Raw genomic sequence first — 21,882 nt, 5'->3', positions numbered from 1 at the left:
CTTGCATTTGGGAGACGGGTGTCATCCCAACTGACTGAAAAATAGGACTTATCATCCCTATCTGGAAAGGGAAGGGTGATCGCCTGGATTGCAGCATCTGTATCTGATATTCAACATTTATAGCTATAAAACAGATTCAACCTTTTTTTTTTTTTTTTAAAAAAAAAATCATAAAATAATTGTGGATTTATTTGATTTTTTTAAATATACACAATATGGTGTTTATACTGACATGAAAACTTAACAGTGTGTAACCAAATGTTGATCAGAATCACATATCTGAAGACATTAGAGCAAAACAAAAAAAATATATACCCATTAGCACTTTTATTAAATAATTAGCATATAATCAACACACACTTATTTTACAGTTATTTTAGTAAGAAAAACTCAACATAGTTCATGATACTGGAGGTAAAGCCCAATGCAGTGCTGTACAGAAAATGAAATGTGATGCTGTATCAGGAAGTCTTTCCTTTGCACATCTTCTCACAGAATTAACGGACTATATGGCCTGTTAGCAGATGCCATGTTCTCAGCCCCATAGCCTGTCAGAAAGTATTTTCTTAACTTTCACAGTCACTTGAGAAAGAAAATCGCCTGACCCAGGTGGACAGAGATGGTACTAACCCCTTCTTAGGAAGCTGCTACTTGAGTGAGAGGCTCTTCAAGATACTCAACCAGAGCTTCTGCCTGTGAAAGAAAAATGGAAGATTTGTATTGTAAAAAAGCAAGTATGTAATCCATTGGGATGTTATGGACAACCACCTTATTAATAAAAAAAAAAAAAAAATCACACGTTAGCAGAATAGCTGTGTGAGATGCATAAAGAGTGTGTTCCCCAAATCTCTGTGCTTCTCCATTTTTAAGCATGCCAGTAAAACTTTGTGAATAAATCATTTAACAAACAGCTACACCATATCACAATTGCTACTAAACAGTGTCCACTGATTCCAGAACATGTGGAGCAGTAGAGAATGTACTGTAGATTTAAATGAAGAACATTTCAAAAGCTTGAGATGAGTGCACGAGTAATAGATATACAATAGAAGAAAATGCTTTAGTGCAGAAGTAAACACAATTTTACATAAGATGTTTCACAAAAGATCATTCATTATTCAATCCTTAAGTGTTTTAAATGTGTGGGTACAGATTTTTGCTGAAAACAGCTTTGAATGGAATGCCATCACAAACATTGAACTATTTAAATTTACACCAGGCCAATTTAGGGTCATTAACCATGCGAGAAAAAAACTGAACCGATTACACCCTCCCACCACCACCACCACCACAGAATACCAACACAACAGTGAGAAACACATGTAAACTCTACAGAGATATATAGACATATTGATTCCTATCTATAATCATATATGGCAGGCCAGCCAAGCCAAAGCTATGTCACTCCATTACTGTTCAGGATATTGACCACAGGGCCTTATCTTGTACAGGTCAGCATGTACCACGACACTTCTTGTATGTGCCACCTGTTCATGCTGCTGCCTAATGATGGGAACTCTGGTGTTCAAATGGATTCCAGCCACTTCACTTTTACTGAAAAGATTCAGATCACTAGCCGGTCAGCCAAACAAAGCATTTTGTGCCTCCCGCAGCATTCACTTTTTTTGCCACTTGCCTTTTAAAGCTACTGTAGTACATATGTGGTTAGTTAAAGCACCACACTTCATCTCAAGAAAGAATTACAGACCCAGTCCGTAGCGAACCCATTTATTATTGTTGTGGAGGACTACTTGTGAGGGGAAAACTGTATTTGGTTCATACGGTACATCACCTGGAAGACCATTGAGCAATGTCTATGAACTTCAGTAGAGGCAAAAAATGGGAGCACAGTGCTTCGGTGGGACTATTTTTTAGACACCGGTTCTCACAGAACTTTCACTTTTTGATCAAATGGTATATTTCTTTTATAGGTTAGTACACAACATATACTTCTAACACATGTGATACAATATTCAAATGTTTTTATCATCTGTATTTTCTGTTTACCTTTACTAAAACATATTGTATATATATTATATAACCTTAAATAGAAAAAAAAAAAAAATCTCAATCCTGCTTTATCTAGTTGAGGGTCTAGGAGAGACAGGCAGTGAAGCACAAGTTGAATAAAAGTGTTAAAATTCAACTACAATGCATTACTCTACAAGATTCGACTATATGTAACATTTTCTCCATTCTTTTTCAACAGCGGCTCCCCGAATGCATACACGCACCATAACAAGACAGCATTTCCAGTATAAAAAAAAAAAAATATTCGCTTACAGATGTGTACAATCTAAATATTTACACATTTTATACATTTTTGGTTTCAAAGCTTGAAAATGGCCATCAAGACCTACCTTTGCTTTGAGCATACCAAACCCCACAGTTTCTTTAGCATACATGCACAGAAGCAGATTTGCAACTCTAGTGATGGCCACTCTGCCCTCCTATGAAAACAAACAAACAAAATTAAGTGAATCTTCATGAAAAGATCAGTTAATGAATGTGTGTGTACACCAAACAATTCACACAAAATTGTTAAGATGAAAAGAACTAACAGCATGACTCAGAATACGCCAATGAACATACAGAAGTTCATCAGTTCAATACTCATACATTCATTAACTACCTAAAACTATGAACTTCAGTAGAGGCAAAAATGGGAGCACAGTGCTTTGGTGGGACTATTGTTTTAGACACCAGTTCTCACAGAACTTTCACTTTTTGATCAAATGGTATATTTCTTTTATAGGTTAGTAGAATCTAATAAGTAATAATAGGAGATAAATGACAGAGGACGTTATTATATTGGAGATAAATCACAATGATCACAGAGAGGACATAGAAAGAGAGATCCAATTCTGACTTTAGAGTCTATTGGTGTCACATTTACTGAAAGAAATGGCACACAGTGAACTGTAGTTTACATACCCCCTGGAGAGACATTGTGTAATTTGTTTTTCAGGGGAACAGTCTTGTACATACCAAATACTATGACGTGCACCTACACATCACTTCCTGTTATAGAATGCACTGCTTAATAGTTTGATGTTAAGTACAGAGTTACACGATACAAAAATGAATATTGGCAAGTTCAGAAAAGTATTTGTTCAAATCCAGGTCATTGGATCCATGAAGCAGCAGCGCATACCACTGCCACTGCCTTGTAGTAATGGTTACTAGCTTCTCAAAGCTACTTATTAGCTCACAGCCAGCTTCTTATTTGCACAAAGTATTAAAGCTATTCATATTACACATTTTGATTGCATGTGCATTTTGCCCTTTCCAATGTGGGTACAATAATTACATTTTCAGGGAAGCTTGGCACACTCACTTATAAACACCATTGGACTGTAGTAGTTATGCAACATAGACTCTAAAGAGACAAATCGCATCGGGTCACTGCTATTGTTTTGTGATCATTGACATACTTTGCTAATATTAGATGAATTTTGCCTGCCACACTTGAATATCCTAGTCAAATCCACTGGCAAATCTGACACACTGGATCATTCACTGCACTGTACACCATATTTGAAGTGTACAGCAGACAATTAAATCATGATAACCTGCAATGTTTTCATGTTTATGTGATGTGAAAAAGAAAGAAGACAGTTTTATGGTTTTACAAATCACTGGCACTCCCACACCATTAATAATAGTATCTGATGTGCACCAGATTGTTTCCAAAAATAAATAAATAATTATCATCTCCTCGGGGGCTCCATAATAGTTTAAATCTAAAGGAAAGTAAAAATACATACAAGAGAGCCTATATTGAATCATTCCATTCAGAAACTCCTTACTCTTTATAAAATTATTTCAAGCTGTTACTTTTGGTGTATAGGGAAAGATAAAACAACTCTAAATAAAATAGCATCTTGAACATAATGTCATGTTAACACCTAAAAAGTGAGTGTTGTGCAGGTCAGAGTTGTATTTTGTCCAAAAGAAAATTGACAAGTTAGCTGCAGTTCTTTAAAGTACCCAGTTAAACTATTTTTCTAACAAATGCACTTAATGCACAAAGATCTGGATCAATAAAAATTCAATCCAGCTATTAACAACAAATATGAATAAAAACCAAAAAGGCAGAAGCCTGGGAAGAGCTCACTATAAACAAGCAAGGGAATGAAAACTTGCATAAATACTTTTTTTCTAAGGTTCCAAGAAGTTGCGCAAACCTCGTTTCACTGCTGTGACCATGCTGGTGAATAAAACCTCTGATCTAGAAGAACTCAAAAAGCACAAGCTAACATGGAAGCTGCAAAGAAGTGGAAAGTGCACAAGCACTTATGGTATTTATTTTGGTAGTAAGATTAGAAACATCAGACATTTCCTTCTGAAATATTTGTTGTGCCAATATCTTACTTGCCGTTTCTTCATACACAAAAATGTGAGTTACGCAACTGATGTAACAATTGCTTGGAATTATTGCTAACAAAAGACCATTACTTGTAAAAATTAGAGGTGGGTAACTGTATATGCTTCACAGGTCCCAAGATAAGGTATGTCAATTCAAATATTCTCTTAGGATTTTTTTTTTTGTGTGTACAGAAAGATATCTGACTCAAAATATTCCGATTGGCCTTACTGAAAATAATACACATTTAATAACATCTGTAAATAGAAGTGGATTAAATGCTTCAAGAACCATGCTACCAAGGCTGGTCTGTAACTGGCTCTATAATTATAGAGTACAATGGCAAGAATGTTCTAAGATGCAAAGCTGCAACCAAGAGAAAATAAAAAAGTCAGTCTGAGAGTAGCTTTGATGCACCGACCTCTGTGTGTCGGATATTTCATGAGTTATTAGCAAGTATTACATTTCCAAAGCAGACCTGGAAAAAATAAATCACATTCTCACACACCCACTCATTCCAGGAAAATTTAGAGTCACCAGTTAACTCTGCCTGCGTCTCCTTGGAATATGTGGAGAAAAGTAGAGTGCTGCAGAGAAACCCACACACACAGGATAAACATGTGAACTCCATACAGAAAGTAACTGGTAACCACTGCACCATAAAATTGATGGGTTTCCCCAACCCTACCCATTTCATTTATTGTTTAAACCTATCCATACATTCATTTTTAATCCACTTTATCAACTCTTGGGGCACCAGTTCATCTCAGGATATTACAATGTACGGATCCCAGAGGGCCAAGGTGGCTGGGTTTGTGTGTTCACTTTCTTAACTTATGACCAAATACTGTATTGCCAATGGAACAAACTTCTTTGGCCTCATTTATTTTTAATGGCCGTTTTTTCAGTACTAGCATTAAAACCCCACAAGAAAAACAAAAACATATTTGCATTTATATCATAAGTCATGGTGGTGCAAAATGGTAACGTGTTGCATGTTCATTAGTATACAAAAGTAAGAATCTCACTGTATTCTGCACATAACAGTAATTACCCTGTAATCCTATAATTCAGTATGGAGTATGAACAAGGTATGGCTCAATTAAAAATGTAATAATAATAATGAATGTTAATTAGTGTAAGTTTGAGTGCCTGTGTTAAGAATAATATGAACATAAATGCAATGATCTCTCAGCAGCAAGTGTAAAGGTTAGAATCAGGCCTGTTTCACGCAGTTTTTCAAATATAGCTATAAAGCAGCTTTCTGGGAGAACACTCACTTAAGGACTCACAATGGAAGCTAACTTATGGAGTAATGACCCTTTGTCCAGAACTTCAAATGGAGGTTTGAATGAGACTTCTGTTTGCCCCATCCTTTTTACATTCTAAAATGCAGTTCAGAATAGTTAGATTTAATACTATTTTACACTTGTTAACACACAATTTTAACTAATGAATCTAACCATTAATAAGTAAATACCTAGTTAGTTACTTAATCAATGCAGTTTTTGAAATTTGTGAGTCCTAACATAAAATCTCTAATTAAGCTTGTTCCATGTAGCACTATACAATGTTTAAAATTACATTTTGAACTTTAAGTAACTGCTACACATTGTAATTTTTGTACAGCAAAACATGTTTCCTAATTCCAAGTCATTAAAGATAATTTACTGAGCAGTCTCTATATTTCTTAATCAAATGTCACCTAAAACAACTGGGACAAAAAAAAACTGCAGTATATATTTAGCAAAGTAATACAACATGAACAGCTGGAGAACAGTCTAAAATATACTGTACATTTCTTTAAAGAATTGTAGGAGCACAAACACTGCATTAATACATGGTGTTATATTCACTGTCTGTTATGGTTATTGAATTCTTGTCATTAATTTGTGGTGGGCATGAAAGCAAGAATTTCTAGCAGCAAATGATATAAAGATCTGGGTGGAAAATAACCTCTAAATGAGCAATCAAAACTCAAACACTTAGAATGTGGATAGCCTGTTCAGGATGCTGTTTACTTAAATTTGTATACACTGTATGTATATTACAATATGATGACAGAAAATTAGGTTGTGTCTAATGAATCCTTAAATGTTCAAATAGCAATGAATTATATGTTTTATGTGGACAGTGAGGAAGAGAAAGCATTATTATTTAACTCACAGATATCAAGGACTATGTTTTGAGTTGATCATGCTGCAGAGAGCTATATGATTTGTTCCTCATTTATGCAGAAAAGGAGTTGGGCTGTGTGCACAGCATTAAGGGACTTTTATCATTCATGAGGAAAAGCTGACCTCTGATACTATCAGAAGACCCTGTGAAGAATGTAAGATCTTTATGGACTATAAGAATATTTAAATTGATTCTAAGTGTGTATAATTAGAAGGGTGTATTCCTTAGGAATGCAAATGGCTGTTTGTTTCATGTTTTAGGACATTCCAGTATGTCATAAATTAAGATTTAACCTTAAGCTATGTATAACCTCAGAATGAACTGCTAGGGTTTTTTTTCCTTTTCTAGGATATAAAAGAGAGAACGGGTTTACTTTAGATATTCTGCCAAAATCCAAATCAGTTGACTGAGTTGGAAAGAGGCAGTCTCACATTCTCTCTACTCACCAAGAATTAAGAATAAAGAAATTATTTTTACTTTAATTGGGTTTAAGTTCTTCCGTTGTTTTCAACTTCAGCACTCACAGTTTTGGCTAGCGTGGGGCAGAGGCAAGCGACTCCTTGAGCAGGATCGTCCAGAGGACCGGTAAAAGGACCGACACTGGCCGGGTCGGGAGGACCAGATCCGGAAAAAGTTAGGACTGGCCTGCCTCGGGCGACTCCTGCATGGGGAATCCTTGACCTCCTCTGATTCTTCCTGAAAGTCGAGTAAACTGGGAACTTCCAGGCGGGAGGAAAAATTCTTGGTGAGTAGACCGAGGGAGTCCGACCGGGGATAAGAAACCAGGCAGTGAGTGGACCGGAATGTATAGATAAGCTCTTGGAAATAAAACAGTGTAAAGATTATGAATGTTAAGGACATGAGTTAGTACACGTCCTAGGAAATGAAGAAGAAGTCTCTTAGAGGCTTAAAAGTAAAATAAAGGAAGGGAGTGGGAAGAATAGATAAATAACTGAACATTTCGTGATCGGGAAAAAGCACTGTTGCGGGAGGGCGAGACTCTTTGCTCTAACGGTCTGGTTATATTCTGAACTCAACGGGTCACTCAGGTAAATGATCACCTAAACAGCGGTAACCAGCGGCCTTCGGGTGAAACTGTCAGTCCGCTAATCAGGTTGATTGTCCCGGTGAACAGGAGAGACCGGGAGTGAAGCGAAAATTGAGGCTGGGTTAGCAAAAAGAGTGCGGGAAAACTCACTGACTATGGGGAAAACTAATAGCAAACCGGTTAAAACTCCTTTGGGAAACAGAAAGCATGAATCAACGTACTCATCTGTGACTGAATAAAACTAATTGATTGAACTATTCCTGTCTTCCTCGGGTGTTACTTCCACTGTTTATTTGGCACCTGAACAGTTTCCTTCGTGTTGGAGAACCCGAGTGAAGGTGCGAATTGCAGACAGGAATAAGATCGGTGACCCCTGAGTACAACTGCTTTACCGTCCGGGAGAGGTACTGGGACGTAATGATAAGAGCGCCTCTTGGAATGAGACGGAGTCTTAAGTAGACTTATAATTAGAAGGAGAGGTGGAAATTTAATAAAAAGGGAAAGTACCTCCCGGTCGGGAATTCGCTAAAGAAAGAAATTGAAAAAACAGGGTGTGAATGAGGAGCCTCTGTTCGGATTATTGTTTTCGGAAAACATACCAAGGAAGAAAAAAAAAAAAGCGCTACATAGAACAGAAAACAGGGTTAGATTTAAAAAAAATGTAAATGGTGGAATAAACAGAGCAGGGGCAGGTGGCCAGTAGAAGGCTCTGGTGATATGAGTGAAATACAGGAAGTTAGGTAGATTGTATATAGAAAAGCACAGGGTGCTGTGGTCGAGAAAATGGAAATATTTAATAGATGGGAATTGATAATTAAAGATAGAGCCCTGAAAGCGATGCAGAAGTGCAATGAGGGACTGCAAAGCCAAATTAAACTTATTGCAGAAAAAGAAAAGTTGTCTTGATAATGCAAGAACTGTCCCAAAAGTCCGGATGAAAGAAGGAAGAATAAGTAAATATAATATAAATAAAAAGAAGAGATTATACCTTGATTTAGCGTCAGCATGCGTGTCCACTCCCATTGAGGACAATAGTCATCACCACCCCTTGGGCAGCTTGAGGAATTAATGAGGGAGAGGAAGAAGATGATTTTTAAAAAATGAACAGTTTCAGCCAGAGAGGATGAAGACACGGGGAAAGGGATGCCTAATAAGACCCGATTTTGACTCCTCAGGGTCAAACATGAATATGAAAGGATGGAATTTCAAGCACCATTAATACAAGTGCCCTTTTTGCAATATAATGTACAACAGCCTGACTCAGATTAAAACTGTCCCACCTTCATGGTGCAAAGAAACTGGGACCTGCAAGAATTAAAAGAGGTGGTGCAGGAATTGCTGAACCAGTTCATGACAATGAAGAAACAATTAGATGACATATATAAGCCAAATACTGCAGAATGGATTCAGGTCCTTAGAAGGAAAGCTCATTTCAGGCTGAAATGATGCGAGAGTGCAATGGACAGAGACTCTGGGACGGCAGGGGGTTGATAGTGGCCAGTTCAGTATTCAGTGGACAGTTACGAGCACAAATAAAAGCAAAATATATCAGCCCTCTAATGCCCAGTGAACTTTGACAAGACTTGATGGTCCGCCTGTGCCTTTGCATTTCAGTTACAAATAAGGAGTGAAGGTTGCATCAGAACAGCACACCGCCTTGCACTGACCACCACCATTACATGCTTGTATGCTGCCTTGATTGTTCATGTTTGTTTCAAAACAGCAAAAATCTCTGCTGTCCTGGGTTCCTCTTGGATTACAGTATTCAAAATCATTTTACTGTATTGCATGATTTTTGGACTGTATTATGATGAAGTCTGACTCTTGGACTTTTCAGCTGCTGTTTTCAGAAAAAGAGACTATTTGCCTAACGAACTGTTATATCTCAGCAAAACTGGCTGGAGCAGTATTACTCTTTTACAACAATGCTTTTCTTCTGGAGTGGTTTTACCACATATCCTCATTGCTAAATCCTCTCGTTTTCAGTGGCATAATGTGAGACAATTGGTAATAGCATGTCCAGAAGGGGAGGATTGGGAGTATGTGGGACCTAACATTTAGTTCACCTAGATAGATCTGTTAAGAAAATAGCAGTAGAACTAGTTGTACCTGTAACCCGATCCGTTCTGTCATTTATCTTTCACTTCTCCACCTAAACCCATGCTGTTTACCCTTAAAATTTTTAGTTAGATTTGCTCCACTCATCTCTCTGGGTACAAGGGAAATAATATTTTGTCTGAATAGCTCATGCTGAACCCTTGGTCATTTTCCCAAAGTCATCCTTCCGTTTACATTTTGCACAATTTCTTATTTCGTTTGAGGTTGAGACCGGTATTACAATTGTTTATGCTGATTTAGTTAAGCGGGGTGCCATTATTCTGATCCAATACTTTCCTATTCTTCCAGTTAGAAAGCATATGATTCATGACGATTCATTCAGGACCTCCGCGGAGTCAATGCTGCTATACACCCTAGGACTCCTATAGTCTCGAAACCTTCCACTATTCTCTGTACTGTCCCGCCACTGCTATGTGGTTTTCTGTTACTGATCTTGTGAATGCTTTCTTTTCAATTACTGTACACCCTGAGTCTCAGTTCTGGTTCGCATTCACTTTTAAAGGGAAGTGTTGGACCTGAACTGTGATGCCACAGGGATAGACAGAGGCTCTGTGTGCGTACATGTGAGTGTGTGTGTGTGCATGTGCACGTGTGTATGGACAAGAATTAGAAAAGATAAAAAGTTGAAAGGTTATTGGCCAAAGGGGGGTGGTGTCCTGGTGGAATATGTAGATGAGTTGCTTTTATGTTCTGAGGCTCAGGAATAATGCGAAGAAGACACAAAGGCTTTGTTGGTCTTCTAGCGGAAATCGGGCACAAAGTGTTCCGGAAAAAGTTGCAACGGGTTGAAAGAAAAATGAAATACCTGAGTCATGATTTGACTTCAGGGGAATGTGCACAGTCTGCAAGACGGCAAGTTATGTCTGTTCTTGGAATGTTATGATATTGCCGGCAATGGGTTAAAAAAGATTTTTTTTTGCTGAAAAGCACAGCCACTCCAAGAATTAGCGACCTCTTCTAATTTGGTTTTGACTGATAAAATTTCATGGACGGAGCAGGCTGAGAAGGCTTTAACTGATATAAACTAAATTTTGATGTCTGCGCCTGCGTTAAGAGTTCGGACTATGGTAGTCTCGTCCTTTCACGCTGTTTGTGGACGAGAAAGGGGGGTGTATGACTGCAGTATTAACTCAACAACAAGGAAATAGACAATGACCGGTCACATACTATTCTAAAAAAAAAAATTTACAAATAAAACTGGATCCAGTGGCCGCTACAATCCCGGCCTGTTTGAAAGCAGCTGATGCAATAACAGAGGCCATATTAGCATGCTCAGATGTTGTTCTCATGAGTTTATTAACTGTTAAGGTACCACATGCTGTACATTCCATCTTAGTACAGACAAAAACATCTCATTTGACAGGTGCGCTTGCGGTAGTGAAGTGTCAAGCTCACACAGGGAAGACGAATCCAGTAAGTGAGGGAAATGCAAGCAGACATGTGGGCAAAGAAAGCCCCCAGGATCCTACTTCACCACTAACTTCTTCATTTCTATTACAGAAGGAGGAACAAGAGTCACACAAGGATGCAGTATTGTCTCTACAAACTGTAGCAGCGGAAAAGGAGATAAACACGTTGCAGAAAGAAGGATCAGATAAAGCTCTGAAAGGAATTTAGATCCATCCATTAACTAAACATCCTTTTTTCCCCCAAAAGCTTTCTTTCTAGGAATTGCAAAGGCTGCGCATGGTTTGGTACAACAATCCTGTCATGCCCGGGGTTTTTCTAACTTTGCTGATCAGTTCTGTAAGAGGTCTACATTATGGCGAAGATTTAATGTAGGAAAAGGCTTGCAGGTTTGCGTAGTGCCTTACAGAGAGTGCATGAACAAGTGAGGGAAACATGGTGAACTACCTCACTACTGTAAGGGCAATACACTATTAAAATGTGCTCTGTACCCTGTCAAATGTCGCTATTGCAAGATGCTCAACTCTAAATCCAGCTACCTTACTTCCCACTGAGGGAGAGGGGGAACCAGATAACTGCCAGGATGAGATAACAAAGGTCCTAAAACCTAGTCCGGACCTCCAGGAAACTCTACTAGAAACAGGAGAAATTCTTTATGAGGATGGCTGTTCCTTGGGATTGAACGACAGAACACTCTCCACCAGTTATGCAGTGGTCAAGGAAGACCACTTACTTGAAGCAAACCGAATTTCTTCTAGTTTAAGTGCACAAGCAGCTGAGCTAATAGCTCTCACTCGAGCTTGCCAGTTGTCTGAAAGGAAGGTCATAACCATTTACACAGATTCCAGATCTGCCTTTGGAGACTTCCATGATCATGGGGCATTATGGAAATTAAGGAGATTCAAAACCAGTACTGGTAAGCCCATACAACACCAGAAATTAGTGGAATCCCTTCTCGAAGCTATAACAGAACCATCAAAACTGGCAATACTTAAATGCCAAGCCCATACTGGGAAACAAAACCCAGTCAGCCAAGGAAATGAACTGGCTGACCATTTTGCTAAACAGGCCGCCTGTAATAACACACCAGTCTCTTTATTCCAACAGAAGGATGACAAAGACCCTGATAATCAAATAATTTCTTTACAGAGCGCTACCACTGACCGAGAAAGGATAAAGTGGTCCCAAGAAGGATCCCTCTCTGCTGGGGTCTGGACCCATAAGCAAACTAACAAACCTTTCCTCCAAAAGGCTTCTTTTCCAGGAATGGCAAATTCTCACACGGCCTGGATCATGCAGGAAAAGACACTATGACTCAGGATGTCGAGCGGCATTGGGAAACCACAGGGTTCTCTACATATGCTGAACAATTCTGCTGACGATGCGCACTATGCCAAAGGTTTAATGTAGGTAAAGGTACTCAGGTAAGCCCGCCGTCACTCCTAACCCAATGGGTCCCTTTGAACACCTCCAAATGGATTTCATTGAGTTAACACCGTCTAAAGGCTACCATTATTGCTTGGTAATTGTCGATGTGTTCTCCCGATGGGTGGAAGTTTTCTCTCTAATTATGCAGATGCAAAAACTGTGGCTAAAGCTTTAATAAAAGAAATCATTCCAAGATGGGGAATATCACAGAAACTGCATACCAATAATGGAACCCACTTTGTGAATTCTGTAATAAATGAGCTGACTACTTGGCTCCAGATAAATGTGCATCATTACTGCAAATACCATCCTCAAAGTGGAGGTATTGTAGAAAGGTGCAATGGTACCCTAAAATCAAAATTGGCAAAAATCTGTGAGCAGACAAACTTAACCTGGCCAGATGCTCTATCCCTGGCCTTGATGGGGTTGAGAGGAAGGACACATCGGCAGTTGGGACTGTCGCCATTTAAAATTGTAACTGGATGCCCCATACCCGTTGGCATGGTTATCGGAAATGTTACTCTGCATACTGTGGACAATGATCTTCTCTCTAGTCTTGCAGGTCTCCGAGCTTCCCTGAAGGAAGTCCACGAACAAGTTAACAAGGCTTGGCAGACCAGTCCCCTACTGATGAAGTTCCAGATTCCCCTTGGAACCTGGATACTGGTCAGAGACACGCGAAGGAAACATTGGCATCAACCTAGCTGGAGGAGAACCATTCCAGGTGCGGCTATCTGCACCCCACATGCCGTGATGGTCGAAGGACTCTTTTCTTGAATGCACATCTCTCACTGTAAAAGTGGACTGAATCATTAAGCTGTTGCTATTTTTGGACTTTCTATGTTGGGACTCTGTCAAGGGATTATTCCCTTTGTTTTAGGGGATAATCTGTGATATAAGTGGTTGAAGGTTACTGTTACACAATTAAGAACAGATTCTTGTTATGCATGTGCCACTGCTAAACCCAATCTCCTAGTTGTATCCCTTCCCAATAATCTACCCGTGCTTTAGCTGGCCTTACCTCCCTATCTATCTAATTAGCAGAACCCAGGAACACCTGACTCTTTTTTTTTAACTCTTCCAAAGATTGGTTCAGTTCTTGAAAATTATTCTCATAACTATCCTTATTTCTCTGGCAGTTTTCATGTTCTTGGGTTGCTGTCTAATCCCGTGCATCTGAGCCCTTCTACAAAGGTTTATTAACGCTTCCATTACTAAGGTTTGTCTCCTCAGTGCTGACCCTGACTCCCAGTACAAACCTTTTCTTCCATTTGCCAACCCTTTCCTGAACTCTGATGATGCAGAAGTCTTATTATTAATGTGCACATTTTATGTGCAAAGGGGGGAACTGAGGAAGAGAAAACATTATTATTTAACTCACAGATATCAAGGACTGTGTTTTGAGTTGATCATGCTGCAGAGAGCTATATGATTTGTTCCTGATTTATGCAGAAAAGGAGTTGGGCTGTGTGCACAGCATTAAGGGACTAACTTTTATCATTCATGAGGAAAAGCTGACCTCTGATACTATCAGAAGACCCTGTGAAGAATGTAAGATCTTTATGGACTAGAAGAATAAGAATATTTAAATTGATTCTAAGTGTTATAATTAGAAAGGTGTATTCCTTAGGAATGCAAATGGATGTTTGTTTCATGTTTTAGGACATTCCAGTATGTCATAAATTAAGATTTAACCTTAAGCTATGTATAACCTCAGAATGAACTGCTAGGGTTTTTTTTCCTTTTCTAGGATATAAAAGAGAGAACGGGTTTACTTTAGATATTCTGCCAAAATCCAAATAAGTTGACTGAGTTGGAAAGAGGCAGTCTCACATTCTCTCTACTCACCAAGAATTAAGAATAAAGAAATTATTTTTACTTTAATTGGGTTTAAGTTCTTCCGTTGTTTTCTACTTCAGCGCTCACAACAGATTAATGGTAAGGTATATTCTCCCTTTTGCTTCACATTAAACTGTATAGTTCAGTTTGATATACATCTTTTGACATTTTTCCTCAGAAAGTATGATCACCACATAATAGACCATCTGACTATTATACAACTACAAGGACACTTATTTAAAAAATAAAAAAGACTAAAGTATCAAGGTGACATTCTTAGCACGGCTAGGTTCGTTTGTCTTAAAAGCACATTTCTAGAGGCTCGGCTCGGCTCATTACTGTTCCATTCAGATCCTGTTACTGAATTTTTGTTATAATATGTTGTGTCTCACCATACAGTCCATTAGAATGAATTTGAGCTTGTCTTCATTGAATGCTTGATGGCCATTTTTGTCATAAGCTGCCCAGATGTTGCTGGCAATTGCTGCTGTGACACGAGCATCTGTATCTCCATATCCTGAGTATGCAAGTAAGGACCCTTCATTATTCAGCAACCTATCAATAAACGAGGGGAGATAAAAGAACAGCTTAAGTCTTTTCAATATACAGTATGAATTCATTCTCAGTCCTGCTTAATGAGCATTCAGCTTCTACAGAACAGACCCTTCTTGATCCATTCCGCTGAGATGAGGTAAAATATAAAAACACAAAATGACAGAAATTTAATTACTGGAGGTGGATAAAGAGTTTATGCTTTAAACTTGAAACACTAATAGTTTGACCAGACATACTTTTTATTTTGGATTTAAAAAAAAAATTCCAAAAATTGATGTTGTTTCCTTGTGAGTCAGACTGTGCACACAACACAAGGCAGCACAATTTCATTACTTCAATGTGTTGCCAATAGAACAGAGCATAACTTGCTTTTAGACTCTGTATACTGCATGGCAAAGGCATTGTTAAGATTAGGAATTGCGCAGAGGTTTGTTGAAAGAAACACACGCACCACAGTTCACCTCAGTTGAAAGCTAGGAGGATGAAACAGAACTGCAGTATAAAGTGCAAAAGCTGCCCTAACAAAAGTGTAAACTTGCAGACAGGCTCATAAAATAGCACCCTTGTATTTGACATGGAAAAAAAATGACTGGGGTGACACACTGGCGCAGTGGGTAGCGCTGCTGCCTCGCAGTTAGGAGACCCGGGTTCTCTTCCTGGGTCCTCCCTATATGGAGTCTGCATGTTCTTCCCGTTTCTGCGCGGGTTTCCTCCGACAGTCCAAAGACATGCAAGTTAGGTGCATTGGCGATCCTAAATTGTCCCATGTGTGTGTGTACCCTGCGGTAGGCTGGTGCCCTGCCCGGAGTTTGTTGGCTGGGACTGGCTCCAGCAGACCCCCCGTGACCCTGTAGTTAGGATATAGATAGATAGATACTTTACTGATAACAGGTTGGATAATGGATGGGTGGGTGGAAAAAATGACTGGAAAGTCAGATGTACTGTAAAAGAATAAAATATTATTTCACACAGCTTAACATCACAGTTGTTACAGATCAATAATGATGCATCTTATTTATATACCCACCTTTCCCCACGCTAGAAATGCTTCATTGAAATTCATAAAAAAAACCACCACCTTTATTTATATACCATATTTTCATACAAATAATGTAGCTCAAAGTGTTTTACATGATGAAGAAAGAAAAAAAAAGACAAAGTAAGAATTCAAATCAGAGAACACTAATTAACATAGAATAAAAGTAAGACAGAAAAAACAAAAAAAACTCCAGACAGCTGGAGAAAAAATAAAATCTGCAGGGGTTCAAGGCCACGAGACCACCCAGCCCCCTCTGGGCATTCTACCCAACATAAATCAAACGGTCCTCATTGTATTCAGGGTGTCTCACGGAAGGACTTGATGATGACGGTCACGTGGACTTCTGGCCTTTAATCCATCTATGTATAGTGCATATACAACAATGGTTACAAATAACATCTGTTTATAACAATAAACAAAGATAAATACAGGATATATGAAGCTTTGAGACAATAGACACGAGTAAAATATAAGTACTACATGAAAACATAATTTATTACACAATCACACATCTTCTTGGGCATCTGGGCAAACTGAAGTAAGGGTCAGAATGTCAGTGTACATTAAATGCCTTCCTAAGAATGAAATAAATCAACTGATCTCATTAATTTAGGGAGGTCATTCCAAAGTCTGGGTACTATAGAGCTGAAGGCTCTGTCATTCATAGAGCGCAGGATAGTTTGGGGCACAACGAGATTGCCAAATCAGCAGACCTTAGTAGGCAGACAGGAGCAAAATGATGGAGAAAGTAACTGGTGTAGTCTGCTGCAAGGCCATTTAAGGTTGAATAGGTTAGCAATAATAGGGAGCGAGTGAAGGTGGAGCAGGCCGGCGGTTTTGTGTTCGCCGTTGCAGGTCTGTGTTACCACACTTAAAATAGACTTCTAAAACAGCTGGAGGTGGCATAACAGATTAGAAGGGGCAACTGCCAGTAGGGAGTTACAGTAGTCAATGTGGGATGATTGATAGATAGATAGAGATAGATAGATACTTTATTAATCCCAAGGGGAAATTAGTAATAAAAGCATGGAATATAGCTTCTCACCATCAGAAAAGGAGAGGAAAGAGCAAACACTGGATATGTTAGTAAGGTGAAAAAGTGAGAAAAAGAAAGGGAGGAATCACAAGATCCCTAGCAGAAGAGCAAAGTCTAATGACATGATCACCACGGAACTCGTATTTTAAGCTGAGCTTTAGTGCCAATTCGCAGGACTTTGGTTTTGATGTGGTTTGATTTTAAAGAGTTATATTCCATCCAGGGTTTCATTTCCCTGGAGGTTTTCATGGAAAGGGTTTGTGAGTTGAGAGCTGCTTTTAGGGCAGTGAGGAATAACAACGTTTAACATGCTTCATTAAAGACGATATTAACAACGAGAACTTCTAGTTTATACCGTACTTGACATAACGGAAAAAAAAAGGAATTCAAAAATCTGGCGATATATTTTCCCATTGTCGTTACACTTCAACACAAAAGTTTACATAAACACTACTTGGCCAGGGTTAGTTTTCTAAATTCGGATGTGGGGTAATGTCGGAGCTTTTCATATATGTTTACCATCAGTCCGGACCATATTAGAGGCCCTTACTTATAATAACAACCTACTCCCCGCTTTTATATATGACTTCCCGCTTTTATATATGAATTACGTGTGTGTGTGTGTGTGTTAGGGAGACTTCGGTCCTCCGAGGAGATATAAACCACCCGAACGCACAGTTCGTAAAAGGTTAGATTTAGATTATTTATTTATAAAAGCACATTTAAAAACAACAGAGGTTGCAACAAAGTGTTGTACAAAGAAGCATTAGAGTCAACATAATTCAAATAATCATGCAGAAGCAGATCAATAAGACAACCAATTATAACATCCACCACAATCCCATTATACACAGTGAAAGGCAGAATAAAACAAGTAAGTCTTAAGCCGACTTTTAAAATGAAGACTCTGCTGATGGAAGAAGACCGGATATGAAAACGCAAGTCATTCCAAAGCCTTGGAGCAACAACCGAGAAAGCTCCGTCTCCCCTCCGACTTCAGCCGAGATCTACACTAGAACTAGAAGGGGAAGCTGTCCAGATGACCTCAGTGCTCGTGAAAGAGGTCTCAGATATAATAGAACTACATAATAATAATAATAATAATAAAAAGTTACTGGCATGAACGATTCCGACAGGAGTAAAATTACAGGTTCTCTGGGTATAAGTAGTTTACTCCTACCCATGGTATAAAAGTAAAAATATTACCGTATGGTCATCTCGACCACTACAACAGGTAGGACAAGAACGGTTGTCAACTTGTAGATACCAAAAGAAACAATTACAACACTGCAGATTCACTGTTGAACCGAAGGCTCCCCTCGCTCCCCCTTGGCCATTCGGGCCAGAGACGAAGCCTTTAAACAATACGCAAACCGTTAAAATACCGTCGCTACACTGACAGCGATGACAGTAAGGATCATGCAAGATGAAAACACATAAAAACCAGAAAGAGTTAAAACTGAAGAACTTACAATGTGCTCTGCACCCCACCCGTGTTCGCCTGGCTTAACACTTGGGTCAACGCTTTAGGACGTAACATATCTGAAAATCAGAACCCTTCTTATTTATTTGAAACTGTCAAATGAAATACAGAACTAATATAGGAAGTAATACCACTGAAACATCAGCTGACTTTTTATCCGAACTTCCTGCTACGACGTCAGACGGAGGCATCGTAATGCAGCATGGGATATTTAAACGCAAGTGGAATGATGGGAAAGCATAGGCGTTTGCAATCCACTACTGTCATTTTAATTACTTCTACGAACCAATTGGAAGTACGTTTAACCTTCATCATATACAAGCACAAATATATTTTTAAGACTTCTTTATATTTATAGCGTGAATCTTGCACGGAGGCCGCGGTCAATTATTATTATTATTTATTTATTTATTTTCTATTCAGCATGTAACTAATCTTCGGTCCGTGTTGCATACGTAAAAATAGTGTTACGGCCGGGAAAGCGAGACTCTGCTGATGGAAAAAGAGTTGTGCCCGTTATTACAGACTTTAAGAGGAAAAGAGAGAGAGAGAGTGGCATGTCAGACCCCAAACCAAAAGCGGTGAACGTAGAGCGAGTACAATATTCTTATGAGTGGGTGATCTACGTGATGAAGAGTTGCACTTCAAATGTTTATGCACGTTTTACTCGCGCATTGATAACCTGTTGTCATATTTGTCCCTCGTTTGTTTACCTTTTTGAAGCGACTTCGATGTATTTTTCTAGCCTTTTTAAAGACGCGGTTTGCAGGTAGAATATTATTGACATCATTTCCATTTCGTAAGGTTGTGCGGTAAATGTTATTTCCCCAGAATGCTTTCAATAACTTTAGTGCGTTTAAATCTGGCGATCACAGTTCTAAAGAGCTGGTGCACATATTGGCTTCGCCGTGTTCTACAGCAAAGGCAGTCGAGCCAGGAAGGTAACTCTGGCAGCATTGTGAAAAATTCCCGGATTACACACGAGTGTCAACTTAAGTAGTGATATGTGGGGAAAAAATATCCATGCGTTGTTTCGCAAAAAAAAAACCCCAACATACTGTATATCTATCCATATGCTCGACAACATACCAGGTCTAATCATCAAAGGGAACTGATTTAAACATACAGGAATCAAAAGCAATATATATATATATATATATTTATTATTTGAATGTCCAAATCCATTAAAGAACCAAGATTCTGCCTGCTCTTTGGCACTTTTCTAAATAAATTAAAAAAGACTTTATAACCTATATATATATATATATATATATATATATATATATATATATATATATATATATATATAATATGCCTCCTGCTGTCAATGCCACATCATGCACGTGCACTACCAGGTCATCTAGTAACTGCTGGGATGGAAAGGGTTGTCCTGCATAGCGGTAATCAAACTTAAAAGATCTGAACATCTGTCATTTGGGTACATTTAAACCTGCATGTGTTGTGGGGTACATTTAATTTGCCCGGTGTAGGGTCACTGGGTGCCTGTGATTATCGCAGCAACACTGAGTTGAAGGCAAGAAGCAAATGTGCTGTACAGCATACCGATCATTTTCAGGGCTCTGTCGCACAGTCAAGCAGAAAAGAGTGGGCTGTATGCCGTCTGGTAAGAGAAACCTATTGTTAAAGTATCTGTTTAGATTTAATTCAGTTGATTGCTAAAGATATTATCAAACCATGTGATTTGGTGGCACAGCAGCGAATATTTACCCGAGGGCATGGAATAGGGTTGGGTGTTATGTACTTCACAAAAAATGTATATTATTAATTGAAATGGATTACTGACACATTTCCAGCGTTTAGTGTTAAAACAGGTAGTAGTCACACACACCAGTACCAGTCAGTCCTGAAATGCGCACCACCACTCTGCCTGTATGTTAACACATCTGTATTAAACTTCAGCTTTATTAAAACTAAATGTATACTTAATAACTTTTGTCAATTTCTTGTCACTTGATTGCAAAGTTTGTGCGCACTTCACCTGTCCCTCAAGGGCTCTCACTAAACCGCTGAAGCAAGTATGTGCACAACGAAAGTGACATCTGAAAAATGTGAAATTTTGAAGTGAGGGGAAATTTAATTGGTACTGAGATTAGTTGGCTGTCACACAAACTCTTAGAGGTGCTGAGCATCCTTTGAGGTACCAGTAAAAATTACTTAACCCCTTGAGTTTTTTCACATTTTGTTCAAAATATTTTTTTTTTCTGCCATGACTAACTAAATCTGAATTGAGAACATACATAAATCATAAAATGTTATATTCCAGAATGTTAATTTCTCCTGTATGAAGACTTTGCCTATTTCGTTTTTGGAATTTTGCTTATTCTTCAATGCAGACTTGTATGAACTGTGCCCGTGCCGTTGAACAGCTGTTATCAGGTCATACCATAGACTTTCAGTTGGATTCAAGCTGAGCAATTCCGGAATATGAATCTTTTTTTTTTTTTTATTTAAAGTCAATGTTTAGTAAGTGTTTGGGCCATGGACCCAGTAGAACATGAATAATCTTCACCCTACGTGCAGATCTCTGGTTGAAGAAGCAGGTTGTCCTCAAGGGATTTCCCTTTGTTTAGCAGCATTCCATGTTATCCTTGAAGGCAACAAGCAGATGCTGTCACCACTGTGCTGGATGGCAAGGTGGTGTTCCCTGAATTGTGGGCGGAGTTCTGATTGTGCCAAACACACTTTGCTTTCAGGCCAAAGAGCTCAACTGTATTCTCAGTAACGTAGCTGAAGGAGAACAAAGGAGGAGGCTTTGAAAGTTTCACTCACTGGCTTCCCTAACAATGGAGACCACGTGGAGGTCATCAGAGGAGCCCCCCCTTAGAATTTTGAACACACTGATATATCTGCTTTTTATCAAAGAGAGCTTCCCCCCCCCACCCCATTTCATTGGTCCGCTTGTGCCAAGATACCCTTTCAGTCTACTGATAAACCAAGGTGGGCGGTCAGACTGTGAAGTGTGGGTATGCAGTCGTTTATTTTTGGTACTTGTGCCCACTTAACAGATTGTTGCTGGTACACGGTGCAAAAGCCAGACATTTCCCAGATGTTTAGTTTTCACCACTGGCTGTGAGGCCAAAAAGGAAGACGTCCACCATTTGCCGGACATCTGGCACCCCTACTTTCAATACACCGCATTTTCTTCCAAAAGCTTTCCGATTTCATCAAATGGCTTCTAACAAATTGCAGGCATGTTGGTTTTCAAAGAAATGGCTTCCTTCTGGCCACTCTCTGAAAGAAGCCGAATGAGTGAAGTGCTGAAATGGCTGTTGCTGTCTGGACAGTTTCTTCCATTTGAGTCACTTTACAGGTCTCTCTTCTCTTCAGAATTTCCCTACTTGTCCGGTTGCTCATTTTGGTAGAA

The 21,882-nt window shown here is 38.9% G+C and overlaps 1 protein-coding gene across 1 annotated transcript; it reads right to left on the bottom strand.

Annotated features, from left to right (window-relative positions):
• Positions 1 to 308: 308 nt before the first annotated feature.
• On the bottom strand, positions 309 to 18,682 carry lamtor2 (late endosomal/lysosomal adaptor, MAPK and MTOR activator 2). Its single transcript, XM_039752547.1, has 4 exons — positions 18,487 to 18,682; positions 14,777 to 14,939; positions 2,361 to 2,450; positions 309 to 693 (listed from the first exon to the last, which is right to left on the bottom strand). Exons 1-4 carry the CDS (start codon positions 18,552 to 18,554, stop codon positions 637 to 639), a joined length of 378 nt encoding a protein of 125 aa, XP_039608481.1. The 5' UTR covers positions 18,555 to 18,682; the 3' UTR covers positions 309 to 636.
• Positions 18,683 to 21,882: the final 3,200 nt, after the last annotated feature.

Source organism: Polypterus senegalus, chromosome 1 (assembly GCF_016835505.1).
Source record: "Polypterus senegalus isolate Bchr_013 chromosome 1, ASM1683550v1, whole genome shotgun sequence".
Classification (NCBI taxonomy): Eukaryota; Metazoa; Chordata; class Cladistia; order Polypteriformes; family Polypteridae; genus Polypterus; species Polypterus senegalus.
Note: the sequence above shows the minus strand (reverse complement) of the source record. Positions and strands in the feature narration are given on the sequence as shown.

Bases quoted from the DNA above. Each gene is read 5' to 3' on its own strand.
- lamtor2 (XM_039752547.1), bottom strand. From the start codon at position 18,554: ATGTTACGTCCTAAAGCGTTGACCCAAGTGTTAAGCCAGGCGAACACG. The intron at 14,940-18,486 runs GTAAGTTCTTCA...GTTTATTGATAG, and splicing joins GGTGGGGTGCAGAGCACATT to GTTGCTGAATAATGAAGGGT. The intron at 694-2,360 runs GTAGGTCTTGAT...TTTCTTTCACAG, and splicing joins TTGGTATGCTCAAAGCAAAG to GCAGAAGCTCTGGTTGAGTA.